Raw genomic sequence first — 13,061 nt, 5'->3', positions numbered from 1 at the left:
GTATTATAATTACTCAGAAAAACAGTTAACATATGGTCAGATGTATAAAACTTCCAAATATAGCAAGCTTTACTCAAAGAAAAGAAACTCCGGAAATAGTATGATATATAGAAGCTTAAATATTATTCATGTTGAAAACACAGGCTCAGGATACGAAAGAAAGTACATCTACAACACAAGTCTGAATAATACATAGCAACTTAAGTTATTATTACAGAACTCGTAAGGAGGAAGTAAATTCTTCTATAGGAACCATTGCTCAATATTATGCCTGCTGCAGAAAGTTGCCGAAACAACAATATCAGGTTGAGAAAGAAAATAAAGAATTAAGAAATATAAGAAGGTAAACAGAACTTAAATCGGGTCGAAAAGAACTGAAGCAAGCAATAAAGGAAATAGAAGGGCTATATGAAGAAAATAAGAAACAAAATAAAAATTACAAACCTGTAGCAATGAAATGGAGCCATAAAGCAGAGTATTGATTAGGAATCTGTTAAGAAATTTAATAACATCAGAAGAGCAGGTTAAGCTTCCGAATTTCCGAAACATAAAAAGATGATCAAGAGAATCATGCCAAAGACTTAAGTTTTTCCTACGAACAAGTTGATCAAACAGATGCCAACTTACAAGTCATTCAGATTAGTCGGAATATATCAAACACTATAAAAAACACAGGTGCTTCAAATTATAATGACTAGTGAACCATTGTCATGTCAACGCCACAGTTCATCCACTTCTGTTTTTTTAACTTTCTTTTACTTCAGTGTACTTCAAATAATCAGGATGTTTTCCTTAAATCTTATGACCGGTAAGACACTTTGCAGGCAATCAATTGCTGACATGGAATTAGCATATGAATATTTTGTCATTGATGCATTTATGTCAAAAGGAGGCACAAAAGAAATTGGAAACCTCAGTTACCAAGGCTTCCTTCACCTATGGCCGGCATCGTTGTTGGTTTCTACAAACTCAAAACCCGGGAAATTAATATTCATAATTTCATATCAATACCTACAACTCCTACCACTAGCAAGCATGAGAAACTGTTTCTTCATACTGAAAACAGCATTCTGTCAAGTATTAACACAATAACGAGGTGCATTAGATAGCAGTGTAGTATTCACCAAGTTACGTGTTCGAGACTATCAGACACTTCCTATCAGAGTTATATTGGATTGGCACATCAAGCTGTCCATCCTATATGCATAGCATCCACATACCTGACCCGAACCTTCACTACCATTAATCACACTGTAGGACACAATTCTTAAAAGTGTTTGGCAAAACATCAAAGTTGCAAAGTTCAAGATGGAAGTTTTAAGTGTTTTTCCACATACCTGACACGGCCTTCACTACCATTAATCAAAAGTTAGGACAACCATGAAAAGTTTCTGGCAAAACATTCAGTCTTGCAAAGCTCATGATGGAAGTTTGCAAGTGTTGAATACATTTTATATAATTAAAATGATAAAGTATAAAAAGATTGGTGCCTGATTTTTCAGAATCACGAAAGGCATGTGCCAGGCACACACCAATCATGCTCCTTTTTGAAGAAGCACACCTTTGTAAATGGGATGATGCAAAGTCCACGACATGGTGCGTAGTTCCACAACTTTTGCGTAGTCAATGGCACGACATGGTTCAAATAGTATGTGGTGTAGACTTGGCACCATGCACTTGGGCAAGCCACACGCCTTCAATGAGGCATGTGCCATTGCACGCTTCTACATCATTTGCCCAAGCGCTATCGCATTTGGCACGTGCCATATTAAAGATGCTATTGCTAACATCCTCATTTTTATTTTTATTTTTGTAAAATTCCATATACATTTTTGTTTCTTCCTTTCCAATATAGAAACATTTTTGTATAATGTAAACATGAATTGGATGTATTCACTACTCGAACACTATAGAATATAGATCTCAGTTTGTGATTTGCATTTGTCTTCATGATATACAATTTTTCTAACTACTGTTTCTAGATTATTTATTTATTTATTAGCAACTATATTAATAGATGAGACTCCATATAATTTTTAAGTGTAACATTTTTCATGGCACGCCATTCGCGATTCAATGCTAAAAACTGTGATAAAAGGTAATCAAAGACATTAAATGCAGATCATAATAATGTGAAGTAGTGTATATCGAGCAAGTTGCACAACAAATTAAGTCAAGACAGATGGCAAAACATTTTCTGCATCAATTGGAGCAACACAGAACAGATAAAGTTCCGAAACCAGCATCAATCTTTGAGTTCGAAAGGCAATAAAGTAACTCAGACGACATCTATCAAGATTCTGTCCATGTTAGCATTAAATTTAAGCCGCAAACTCCACTGCAGTCACCTCAAAACTTACTATATAAACACTTGCCACGTCTACAACACAGATCATTATTTGATAAGCCACAGGCAGATGCAATCGTAAGCACCAGAAAACATCAAATCCAAATATCATTAAGCACTTACAATTTATTCAAAATGAATATATAATTAACAACACAATTGCACATACACTCATCACGAGCTGCTTTGAAGAAATAAATCATTTCAATTACGATGAATGCGCTAACTAGTATGATGCTGAAAATATAAGCTTGGTATTGTGACGAAGAAATATAATTAACAACAGAATTGCACATGCACTCATCATGAGCTGCTTTGAAGATATAAATCATTTCAATAACGATGAATGCGCTAACTATGAATATGATGCTGAAAATATAAGCTTTAGTATTGAGAAGAAGAAAATCCACAAACCTTTCCTATGATCAGATGGTTCCTGATATTTTATTATCCCCTCGATCCTCCACGGATTTGGCTCCAGAACGATCCTTCTCATCAGGGTATCTCACCACAACGACAGGGCAGACACAGTGCCTCACACAGTAGTCACTAACACTGCCAAGCCTCCCATCGGTCCCTCGCTTCGTAGCCCCAAATCCCCTGCTCCCCATGATCACTGCGCTCAATCCTAGCCTCTCAACTTCCAGGCATAGCCGCTCCCTCATATCATGATCCTTCACAATGTGAATTTTGAACGGGATTTGTGCCTCTACAAGCGGCTGTGCCAGATCGGAAGCCTTCGATGTGGTGAAACTATCGAAATCCTTTTCGAGCTTTTGCTGAGACTCCACATTGTCGGTGTCCACAATGGAGAGGTCCACGGATCCCCAATCAGCTCCATAGAGGACGGATGTAGGGCGAACGTGGATCAAAATCACGGCGTCCCCAGGGCGGAGGTATTGGTGGACAGCCCACTTGACGGCGAAAGAGGATTCGTCGCTGAGATCGACGGCGATCCCGATCTTACGCTGGGCGTTGGCGGTTGGGGTTTCGGTGGAGAGTGGAGTGGTTGGAGGAGGGAAGCGCGGAGACGACGACCGAACTTTTATGGAGGCGAGCAGCGGCAGGTCGGAGTCCGGCGATGGCTGCTGCTGCATTGCTGCGGTAGGGGTTTGATATGATACGTTTGACTTTCTGATTCTCAAGGTTGACTTGTGATCTCAGTGTTATCTATCGCCTTGTCCTCAATTGGGCCCATACTATTGGGCCCGATGGGCTTTAAGCCCAACGATAGTCATCATAGTCTACCTTCATGTTTTTTCGACACTAACTTATTTGCATAAGCGTAGTAATAAATTTTCCATAAGAAATTATAGGACAACTTCGATGATATCATTTTCTGTTATCAAATCTGATCCCGCTAATCTTTAACTGCATAGAAACACATTTGTGAGTTTGGTCATAATTTGACAAGCATTACATTACAAGTTTACAACTATGGTGGATATCAAATAATCTGAACGCAGATCATTCATTCAAGAGTCAATATATACACACTTCATATTAACGAGTCTGAACCTGTTTTTGAAAATGCCACACTCTCAGGCAAGATGAAGGATGCACACAACATCCATTTTCCGGGTGCGACGAGACGAACTCTGCGCATCTCAATGGGAAAAGCAGCATCCAACATTGCGATTCTGATGCGCTGTTTATAAAATAGAACATCATCATTACTCACTTTTTAGCACACTTGCTGCATGCTGTAAGACACCATACATTATAAAAGCAGCTATACCGTGTCAAAGTCGAATTCCGGGTCTTGAGCTTTTGAAAACCCATAAACATGAAGCCTTGGCAAATCGTATGCTTTATTTGGACGCCTTCCATGAAAAGTCCCTCTGAAGGCATCTGTAAAACAAAGATCAAAAGAAAAGGTTCTTTTGAAAATTTAAAAGGCAAACATATAATTCATTGGACCCTTGAGTCTGGATTCTGTTAGGAAATCAAATGGCCTAAATTATGATTTGAAGATATTGTATCAAAATGACGAGCCATTAGAAGAACTTGGAAGATTAAGTGTGGACGCACTACATACCAAGAAACTCAGCTGCATCATTTGGCAAATTCATGACTACTTGAGTAATAGGTCGAGTCCTCTCACTGGAAAAAATAGTTTGAATAAATCTCCTTCCATCCATGTTGAATACCTACAGATGAACAAAATCTCAAGATGGAAAACAGCTACCTCACAAACTCAAAACGAAATATGTGATCTAAAAAGAAAAAAAAATGATTTTAATATTCAAGAATTCACTGCTACACAGTAGTTCAGAAGATATATCAGTCCCTATTTTTCACTGCCTGGGTATCCAATACCTCAGGCAAGTTGATTTCATAATCCTATCCATCTAGATTTAAAGCCGAAAACAGATATTACTTTACATTCAAAGATTTTGATAACAACCATTTATTTTGGAAGGTTTAAGTGTAAAATTATAATGGCTCAACTTTAAGAATTTATACCTCAACTCTCCTCTCAAGTTTGTTGAGGACACAGTTTCTTTCAAGATATTCAACAGCACAAGGGTTCAAATCATTAGCATAAACACGCTTGACCTTTTTAGCAGCAGAAATAGCAATGGGGCCAACCCCAGCAAAAACATCACCTGTATAGAGGAATAAACCCAGTTGGCACAAGCATAGTAGCAGTTATTACAATATATTATTAAGTGCTTTAAGACAAGATGGAACTCAGGTTTAAAAGGGAAAATTTAAAAGAGATTCCTGCCAATCAACCAACATATTCAGTGGTCTAAAGCTACATAAGTTGTGGATGTTTTTATTCAAACAATAACATAGGAGGAGACAATACTGGTCTATTCAGCATTTCCATCAGTTATAGCTAAAACTTTAAATTTTATTTTGTAATTTTCCCTATCATGTAGAGAATATCATTACTATAGCTATGTGTAGGCAGTTTTTCTAAATGCGAACAATCATTTAGGAAGTAGTATTATCATAAGTGATAATGCTGTTGTCAGATTCTTTCCATATAATCATTCTTGACTTTTATACTTTGTAATGAAATATATGTTAGTTATAAAGCACAAGAGAGCCCGTCATTTATTTAAGACTTCACAATAGAAAGCCTTAGGAATAAATTCCTAAAACAGCACAAACATAGAAACACAACAATACGCACATAAAATAGATGTTTGTGCTAAAGAACACAAAATTGTTGGTGGATTGGTGTTTTTATCATCTTGCTGCCTAATCCTATTAAAGACCTTAACAGCGTCCAGTATATGATTTAAATGCCATTATGTAACCAAAAAAATTTAGCAAACATTCAACTATATTACTTTCATAGTCAACTAGTACATGATAGAGAATAAAATTAGAAAGGATATGAATCTATAAACTGCAGCTTAACGTTATGAAAAGTATTCAAGATTGTCAACTAACATACAGACAACATCGCGGTGCGTGAAGGAACTGATGAGCCTTTGCCTTTCAGTAGAAAGTCTTGAGTTCCAATACCTAGTGGTGAGCATAAAAGGCATCAGTTTGAAATAATGCATACATTTCAGCTAAGATGTATCTTGTTCCTTCCTAGACTTACACTGCAGCTAAGTCGACATGGAATCGCAATCCATTCTCCATTACTGTTGTCACAAGTGAATTATTTCCTGCCAAAACTTCCAGCTGCATTGTTCTATAGTCATTGTCAATAGCATCAACTTTGTTTACAACTGTTTGTATTTTTGGCCTATTCTTGTCCAAAAACACCTGAGAAAAATGTAAATAACATGTTGCAGTGGTGAGCACCAAACCCCTATACAAAAAAATTTAAGTCGTGGAGCAAATACCTTTCCTATAAGCTTTTTATATGGATGATGCTCTTCACTCAGATTCAGGTGAGCAATGTGCCCAACTGTTTCAAAAGCTGAAGGAATTATCATTCCTCTTGGTAGCAACTCCTCCAAGACCTGCAAGTATTAATAAACAATGCCCATATTCAAATGCAACACCAAGTAGCTACAAATTAGCTCAGCTATCATCGGAAAAAACACCTTATCATATTTTTCACTTATTCAACTTTAACAGCAGTAGGCCAGATGGATTTAAACTATTTGAAAAGCTTTACATTAGGGAAATGTTTATTCCCATGTGAGAAAAAATGCTAAGAACAATATCCCACAACTTATAATTTCTCAGGTGAAATACCTCATTTAATTGCCAATAACTGTAAAACAGAGTCAATTTGCACTTCACAAGTTCAATATGGCCATTGTGTTCTTGAAAAACTGCCTGCAGGAGACAATAGAAGCAGACATCACGGAAGATAATTATAGCCATAGAAACTCATCATGAACACAGACACAACCTATAAGATACTTATGCATAATTACGTAAGCATCGAAGAAAGATTACAAAGCTAAGGACTCAAAAAATCAAACCTTAATCGACTGAGGCATTTCGTCGAGCATTTTGTTGGCATGCTGTTCATCCAAGAGCATCAACCTTGTGGAGCCTCTCCACTTGGGCTGCCGCCGTACATCTTCGCCTAACAATCGACTCAAATCCTCACCATCGCCATTTTCTTCTTCGTCCTCAACCACCTCAACCAGGATCACCTCATTCTTCACGGTGCCCTTCATAAATCTTTTCTCGCCATCATCCATTTTTTTCGTTCTCTTCCTCTTCGGTCTTGACATTTTTGCTAAATTCCTGAACTTAGCGTACCCTCGAGAATTAAATGTTCTAGCGAGCTTGTCACGATACAAAACCTCATTTAGCGGCTCCCCATCCCCTTCCGCTTTCCCAAAAATCCTCCGGTTCAACGATACTAGATCTTCATCGGTTGGACTCAATAAGTGCTTGAATTCGGCATCAATTTCGTCCCCAGGGACTCTGGCGATGTTCTTAACGCGGGGCCAATTGAGAAGGTGGCCGCGGAGGCGGCTTTCTAGCGTGGAGCAGATATCAGATGGAACTCTGAGAGCGGAGACATCGAAGATACGAGTGAAAGCAGACTCGTCCAAGACTGCAACTTTTTCGTCGTCGGAGGCATAGCTTAGGGGAGGGTAGTCGGAGGGGAAAGGGCAATGCCCTTTCTTTAGGGATGGACCATAAGGCAGGCTAGAGAAGGACAGAGCAGCAGTAGTTGAAGAATAAATGAAGGGAATGAAACAGATTCCGACCGCCGGCCGCGGCGGCGAATAGACGGAGAAGAAAGGTTTGGGTGTGCGAAAGAGGGAAAATATTGCAGCCATTGATGCCGAGTCTAAAGGTTCATCTATTTATATATTACGATAGTCGATATACGCCAAAGTAAAGTTCTAGTAGAATAAAAAGCTAAAATAAAAGATGGTTGATGCAAATAAAGAAAATTAAAATTAATTAAACATTGAAATGGAGAGCAAACTCCATAACGACCAATTAATTAATTACAACAAACTCCAGCAGCAAAAATCATCTACCAATTAAAAATATACTGAATATTCATTCTTCTGGTACATATCCAACGGGTCAGGGTCAGGGTCAGGGTTGGGTCTTCCAATTGCAGGCGAACCGCCGGGTGGGTACGGCGCAGCTGGATGGTCCGAAGAGCAGCCAGGTTAAAGTGCAGGTGACAATGGCCAACGCCTTCCCCCAAAACACCAATGCCGCCAAGCAGCTGAGGATCAGACACATCCCTCTGTAATTAACCATGCTCCCCACTCTTCTCACCGTCAGTTTAATCTTGTTTTTGGCGCTTGCGTGCCGGAAATCCTCGCCCGACGCTGCCTCCGATATCGACGAGGCCGGCGATGTCGATGTCAACAGCGACGACGACTTGTCGGAAGAAGAAGCCGTGTCCCCGAAGCATTCCTCCGGCTCCGAGAACGTCAATTCATCCGTCGTCGATTTCGATTTCTTCTCCTTGGAATGGATCGACGACCTCCTGCTTTTGATGCTGCTGCTCGATCGGCTCGACTCCCGCCCGTGCCTCTTGCTCCGAAGCTTCTTCACCTGCACTCCGTTCATTGCCATTTTAAAATCAAAATATATCAACGGATCGACGACAAAATCAATTGAGGGTTAAATGAAAATTGGTTATTATTAGTAGTATTACAAAGGGTGTCTTGAAGAACAAAGACTTGAGGGAGCCGGAGAAGCTGCGGAGGAGAGACTTGCGGTCGTCGGAGACGGCGGAGGACGGCGGCTCATATTCGTGGTGGCTGAAACAGCCGAAACACGACTTGCTCCGCCCCCGGGTGGTCTTGACGATGTCGATGGACACCACCATCTTACAATATGGATGGAAGGAAATCCATGGAATAGATATGGTGCAAAAGGATAGTTAATAGATCGATCGAGGAGAGGGCTAGGTAGCGGCAGCTTGCATCTACACAAATGGCCGCCGGAGAGGAGACGATTAACCTAACCTTAAAAGAATCGAAACAGAAACACGGCGGGGGATTGGATGGGAGGAGTTGGGGGCCGTATAGTAGTAGGAATCGTGGCGTATATTTAGTTTAGGGATATCGTGCGTCCCTTTGCTGCCCGCGTTTGCCGTTATCTTAGATTTGGGCCGCCATTCGAAAAACCAAGGAGGGAAATAATTAATTAAGGGTGTCAGGAATTGACTATTTTTGTACCGTAACAACAAGACATTCAAAATGAAGAGATGAAAATATGAGCATATATGCGGCGAAATCATTTTAGGCTGTACGTTTTATTATTATTATTATTGTTCTTGTTATGTCTTTGGTAGCAATGTGCAAAAGATATTGTCAAGGAGAGGAGTGCACTGCAGGTGCAAAGCAGCCATTATGTTCATCGACGAGGTGATAGTAGCGACGACTACGGAGCTGACTGAGATTGTTGCATGCGCAGCAGCAGCAGGTGTGAAGAAACCTAGCCAAAAGGGTGATGACTCCCGGATGTAGCCTTTCTTCTTCTTCCATAGCTTCAATCCAACCCAACTCGAAATCCATCCTCCATTCCGCAGAATCTCTGGCGAGCTGATTTTGATCAGTAATGGACAATGAAGTAGAACCAACGACAGGCTCCTTTCCTGGCCGGTGGCGCTGTTGCTCCTCCTTTGCATCATGCCCATCATCTCCAGCGGGCTGTGGTTTAGTAGCGGATGATGAAGTAGAACCGACAGGCTCCTTTCCTGGCCGGTGGCGCTGTTGCTCCTCCTTTGCATCATGACCATTATCTCCAGCGGGCTGTGGTTTAGTAGCGGATGATGAAGTAGAACCGACAACAGGCTCCTTTCCCGGTCGGTGGCGCTGTTGCTCCTCCTTTGCATCATGACCATCATCTCCAGCGGGCTGTGGATTAGTAGCAGATGATGAAGTAGAACCGACGACAGGCTCCTTTCCTGGCCGGTGAAGCTGTTCCTCCTTTTGCTGTTCCTGCTGTTGCTCCCCCTTTGCATCACCATCATCTCCAGTGGGCCGTGGTTTAGTAGTGGTCGATGAAGAAGAACCGACGACAGGCTCCTTTCCTGGCTGGTGGCGCAGTTCCTGCTGTTGCTCCTCCTTTGCATCACCATCATCTCCAGCGGGCTGTGGTTTAGTAGCGAATGATGAACTAGATCCCGCCTCCTGTTTCTTTTCCTGTTGCTCCTCCTTTGCATCATCTCCAGCGAGCTTTTTAGTAGCGGATGATGAACTAGATCCCTCATGTTTCTTTTCCTGTTCCAGCCGCTGGTTCTCCTGCTTTGCATCATCTCCAGCGGGCTTTGTTTTAGCAGTGGATGATGAACTAGATCCCTCCTGTTTCTTTTCCTGTTCCTGCAGTTGTCGCTCCTGCTTTGCATCATCTCCAGCAGGCTGTGTTTTAGTAGTGGATGATAAACTAGATCCCTCCTCATGTTTCTTTTCCTTCTCCTGCAGCTGTGGCTCCTCCTTTGCATCATCACCATCATCTCCAGCAGGCTGTGATTTAGTAGTGGATGATGAACTAGATCCCTCGTCATGTTCCTGCAGCTGTGGCTCCTCCTTTGCATCATCACCATCATCTCCAGCTGGTTGTGTTTTAGTAGTGGATGATGGACTAGATCCCTCCTCATGTTCCTGCAGCTGTGGCTCCTCCTTTGCATCATCACCATCATCTCCAGCAGGCTGTGTTTTAGTAGTGGATGATGAACTAGATCCCTCATGTTTCTTTTCCTGTTCCTGCAGTTGCTGCTCCTCCTTTGCAGCATCACCATCATCTCCAGCGGGCTGTGTTGTTCTAGTAGCGGATGATGAACTAGATCCCTCCTGTTTCTTTTCCTCTTCCTGCAGTTGTTGCTCCTGCTTTGCATCATCGCCATCATCTCCAGCAGGCTGTGTTCTAGTAGCAGATGATGAACTAGATCCCTCCTGTTTCTTTTCCTCTTCCTGCAGCTGTTGCTCCTCCTTCGCATCATCACCATCATCTCCAGCAGGCTGTGTTTTAGCAGTGGATGATGAACTAGATCCCTCGTCATGTTTCTTTTCCTGTTGCTCCTCCTTTGCATCATCTCCAGCAGGCTGTGTTTTAGCAGTGGATGATGAACTAGATCCTTCCTCCTGTTTCTTTTCCGGTTCCTGCGGCTGTTGCTCCTGCTTTGCACCATCTCCACGGGGCTGAATTTCAGTAGTGGATGATGGTTTAGATGATGAAGATTCCTCCTGTGACGGCGCCTGTTTCTTTTGCTGTTCCTGCGGCTGTTGCTCCTGCTTTGCATCATCTCTAGCGGGCTGAGTTTCAGTAGTTGATGATGGTTTTGATGAAGATGATCCCTCCCGTGCCGGCGCCTTTTTCTTCTCCTGTTCCTGCTGTTTCTTATCATCATCATCATCATCATCTTTTCCTATTCCTGCTGTTTCCTCGGCGGACTCAACAATGGTTGCCAGAGGTTTCTGCCCTTTCCGTGACGGTGGCGGTGTCCTTGACTTTGGTTTCTGCCGTCGCCGTCGCTGCAGCTGCGCTGTCTCTGTTTCATCTTGTTGTTGTTGTTGTTCAGAACCAGTCTCATCAGGGGTTGACTGTGGCGGTGGCGTTGACTTTGGGTCCCGCCGTCGCCGTAGCTGCAGCTGCGATGTCTCTGCATCATCGTGTTGCTGTTGTTGAGAATCAGAGACTGTGGAAACAGAAGTACTCTCATCCTCTGGAGGTGTCTCAGACGGTTGTGGAGTGGAGGCTGTAGGAAGGATGAATAGTGGCTGGAGCTGCTTTATGCAGTTTTTGGTCATCTCCTATATATATATATTCCCAAATCCAAGAAATTGATCATTGGAATTGTTATAAATTATTGTATTTGCGAATAAAGATGACTAATTGAGGAGAACATTAATTGATGTTAATTACGCACCATATGCGGAGAAACGAATTCGGAAGTCAAAACTTGGAATTCAAAGATGTCATGTTGTCTTCTGGGAAACAAACCCTTGGAAACAACGAGCATGGCAGCAGCTGCCAAAATCGATGGGCTGTATTCTAAGAATGATGCATCTTGATACAAAAAAAGAAAATATCCAAGTAAGACAACAAATATGGAGTGAAGAAGAACACTAATATATATATATATATATATAGTTTAATTACCGTATTGAGTTCGAACGATGAGCTGACGAACAGGACGGCGAGGCGAGACGGGCTTTTTACCGAGGAGGGGAATCATGTACTCAACGAAGCAAAACGGCGTCAGAGTTCGCAACCGCCACTGCAGCCGGCGGCAGATATGAAACTCCATGTCCAGCACCTCATCCGGAGAGTACTCCAGTTTCCTTGCTTTCTGCAACATCAAATAATATTTATATATATATATATATATACCAATCTTAGTGCATGGATTTGTAGAGTTTAATTAATTCTCCATTGAATAAACTTCAAAAACGTTCAATTACCATAAACTCCACCAGATTGAAATTTCTGGTTCGCAACTTCCAAGAAATGGTGAGGCAACACATCACAAACAACGGAGGGTTCTCTCTGATAGGGCATCCAACCAGTACCTGATCGATCTCAATTTTTAAGATCGCCATTAGGCATACAAAAAAACACAGAATTAACTGCTAAACAGTAAAAATGCGAAAATCAATCAATGCAAATGAAGAAAAAGGGGAACCAATATATATATATATATATGTATGTTATACCATTAAGTTTGGTTCTCCTCCCATGTACTCTCCTTTCAATCGATCGTAGTAAGTCATAGCCATATAAGGAATCAGAGCATCGTCGCAACCTTGCGCTAGCTTAACAATCAAATGCAATCAACCAAATGCGAATTATTATTATAATGCCACAGGTGAATCGAACAGATAATTAATCATTCGGAGAACTTACTTCTTCAATCGTCCGAACAGCACGTTTGCGAGCACGTATATACGAAGGTTTCTCGTAGAATTTTTCCCCAGGCATGAAAAACGCTTCAGACTGCTGCAGGTTGCGATACTCCATGCGGCCTGGGTCAGTCAGCCATAGTTGGTAGGGCGTGAGTGGTTGAGTTTCCTCCATGCTGTCAATTCCTTTTTCCTTCTAGAAACTAGTCTGAATTAGAAAGAGTGATTGGTAGAGAAGAAGAGATATGTTGCAGCAGGCTGAGCTAGCTTGTCAATTTGTAGTGTGCCAACGGAATCGGTTAGTCAGTTAGTCGTCGTTACTCTGCCGTCAAGATTATTCGGCGGTTCCAACGGAAACTTCACACACAACGTAACTGATCCGTTTACTAGAACTGGAAACCCTAATAAAATTGAAACCTATAGATTATTATTATTATTACTATTATTATTATTACTATTAT

General features: G+C 41.5%; 5 protein-coding genes across 7 annotated transcripts; all 5 read right to left on the bottom strand.

Annotated features, from left to right (window-relative positions):
- Positions 1-85: 85 nt before the first annotated feature.
- Positions 86-3,463, bottom strand: LOC127247213 (universal stress protein PHOS34-like). Of its 2 annotated transcripts, none has more exons than XM_051268964.1 (3): positions 2,762-3,463; positions 445-490; positions 86-274 (listed from the first exon to the last, which is right to left on the bottom strand). In XM_051268964.1, the coding sequence occupies exon 1, from the start codon at positions 3,442-3,444 to the stop codon at positions 2,773-2,775; it is 672 nt and encodes a 223-aa protein (XP_051124921.1). In that variant the 5' UTR covers positions 3,445-3,463; the 3' UTR covers positions 86-274; positions 445-490; positions 2,762-2,772. The 2 variants fall into 2 exon arrangements, with proteins under 2 accessions (XP_051124921.1, XP_051124922.1); XM_051268965.1 differs by having other exon boundaries at positions 86-271.
- Positions 3,464-3,586: 123 nt separating this feature from the next.
- Positions 3,587-7,611, bottom strand: LOC127247211 (tRNA (guanine(37)-N1)-methyltransferase 1). Of its 2 annotated transcripts, XM_051268962.1 has the most exons (10): positions 6,751-7,611; positions 6,518-6,601; positions 6,160-6,279; positions 5,913-6,079; positions 5,760-5,830; positions 4,814-4,956; positions 4,386-4,497; positions 4,086-4,198; positions 3,866-3,995; positions 3,587-3,718 (listed from the first exon to the last, which is right to left on the bottom strand). In XM_051268962.1, the coding sequence occupies exons 1-10, from the start codon at positions 7,564-7,566 to the stop codon at positions 3,708-3,710; spliced, it is 1,767 nt and encodes a 588-aa protein (XP_051124919.1). In that variant the 5' UTR covers positions 7,567-7,611; the 3' UTR covers positions 3,587-3,707. The 2 variants fall into 2 exon arrangements, with proteins under 2 accessions (XP_051124919.1, XP_051124918.1); XM_051268961.1 differs by having other exon boundaries at positions 3,700-3,995; positions 6,751-7,610.
- A 63-nt stretch (positions 7,612-7,674) lies between these two features.
- LOC127247214 (uncharacterized) lies at positions 7,675-8,832 on the bottom strand. The gene is made up of 2 exons (XM_051268966.1): positions 8,409-8,832; positions 7,675-8,305 (listed from the first exon to the last, which is right to left on the bottom strand). The coding sequence occupies exons 1-2, from the start codon at positions 8,580-8,582 to the stop codon at positions 7,835-7,837; spliced, it is 645 nt and encodes a 214-aa protein (XP_051124923.1). The 5' UTR covers positions 8,583-8,832; the 3' UTR covers positions 7,675-7,834.
- A 237-nt stretch (positions 8,833-9,069) lies between these two features.
- LOC127247382 (uncharacterized) lies at positions 9,070-11,508 on the bottom strand. Its single transcript, XM_051269211.1, has one exon. The coding sequence runs from the start codon at positions 11,506-11,508 to the stop codon at positions 9,070-9,072; it is 2,439 nt and encodes an 812-aa protein (XP_051125168.1).
- A 107-nt stretch (positions 11,509-11,615) lies between these two features.
- Positions 11,616-12,775, bottom strand: LOC127247381 (putative cyclin-D6-1). The gene is made up of 5 exons (XM_051269210.1): positions 12,605-12,775; positions 12,452-12,513; positions 12,163-12,295; positions 11,861-12,050; positions 11,616-11,767 (listed from the first exon to the last, which is right to left on the bottom strand). Exons 1-5 carry the CDS (start codon positions 12,773-12,775, stop codon positions 11,616-11,618), a joined length of 708 nt encoding a protein of 235 aa, XP_051125167.1.
- Positions 12,776-13,061: the final 286 nt, after the last annotated feature.

This window comes from Andrographis paniculata, unplaced genomic scaffold (assembly GCF_009805555.1).
Source record: "Andrographis paniculata isolate CXL003 unplaced genomic scaffold, ASM980555v1 Contig32END, whole genome shotgun sequence".
Taxonomy (NCBI): domain Eukaryota; kingdom Viridiplantae; phylum Streptophyta; class Magnoliopsida; order Lamiales; family Acanthaceae; genus Andrographis; species Andrographis paniculata.
This window is presented reverse-complemented; position numbering and strand designations above follow the sequence as displayed.

Bases quoted from the DNA above. Each gene is read 5' to 3' on its own strand.
- LOC127247213 (XM_051268964.1), bottom strand. From the start codon at position 3,444: ATGCAGCAGCAGCCATCGCCGGACTCCGACCTGCCGCTGCTCGCCTCC.
- LOC127247211 (XM_051268961.1), bottom strand. From the start codon at position 7,566: ATGGCTGCAATATTTTCCCTCTTTCGCACACCCAAACCTTTCTTCTCC. The intron at 5,831-5,912 runs GTAAGTCTAGGA...GCTCACCACTAG, and splicing joins CATGTCGACTTAGCTGCAGT to GTATTGGAACTCAAGACTTT. The intron at 4,498-4,813 runs GTATAAATTCTT...GTTCATCTGTAG, and splicing joins AACTTGAGAGGAGAGTTGAG to GTATTCAACATGGATGGAAG.
- LOC127247214 (XM_051268966.1), bottom strand. From the start codon at position 8,582: ATGGTGGTGTCCATCGACATCGTCAAGACCACCCGGGGGCGGAGCAAG. The intron at 8,306-8,408 runs GTAATACTACTA...AACGGAGTGCAG, and splicing joins TGTTCTTCAAGACACCCTTT to GTGAAGAAGCTTCGGAGCAA.
- LOC127247382 (XM_051269211.1), bottom strand. From the start codon at position 11,508: ATGACCAAAAACTGCATAAAGCAGCTCCAGCCACTATTCATCCTTCCT.
- LOC127247381 (XM_051269210.1), bottom strand. From the start codon at position 12,775: ATGGAGGAAACTCAACCACTCACGCCCTACCAACTATGGCTGACTGAC. The intron at 12,514-12,604 runs GTAAGTTCTCCG...TTGATTGTTAAG, and splicing joins CTGTTCGGACGATTGAAGAA to CTAGCGCAAGGTTGCGACGA. The intron at 12,051-12,162 runs GTAATTGAACGT...TTGATGTTGCAG, and splicing joins TCAATCTGGTGGAGTTTATG to AAAGCAAGGAAACTGGAGTA.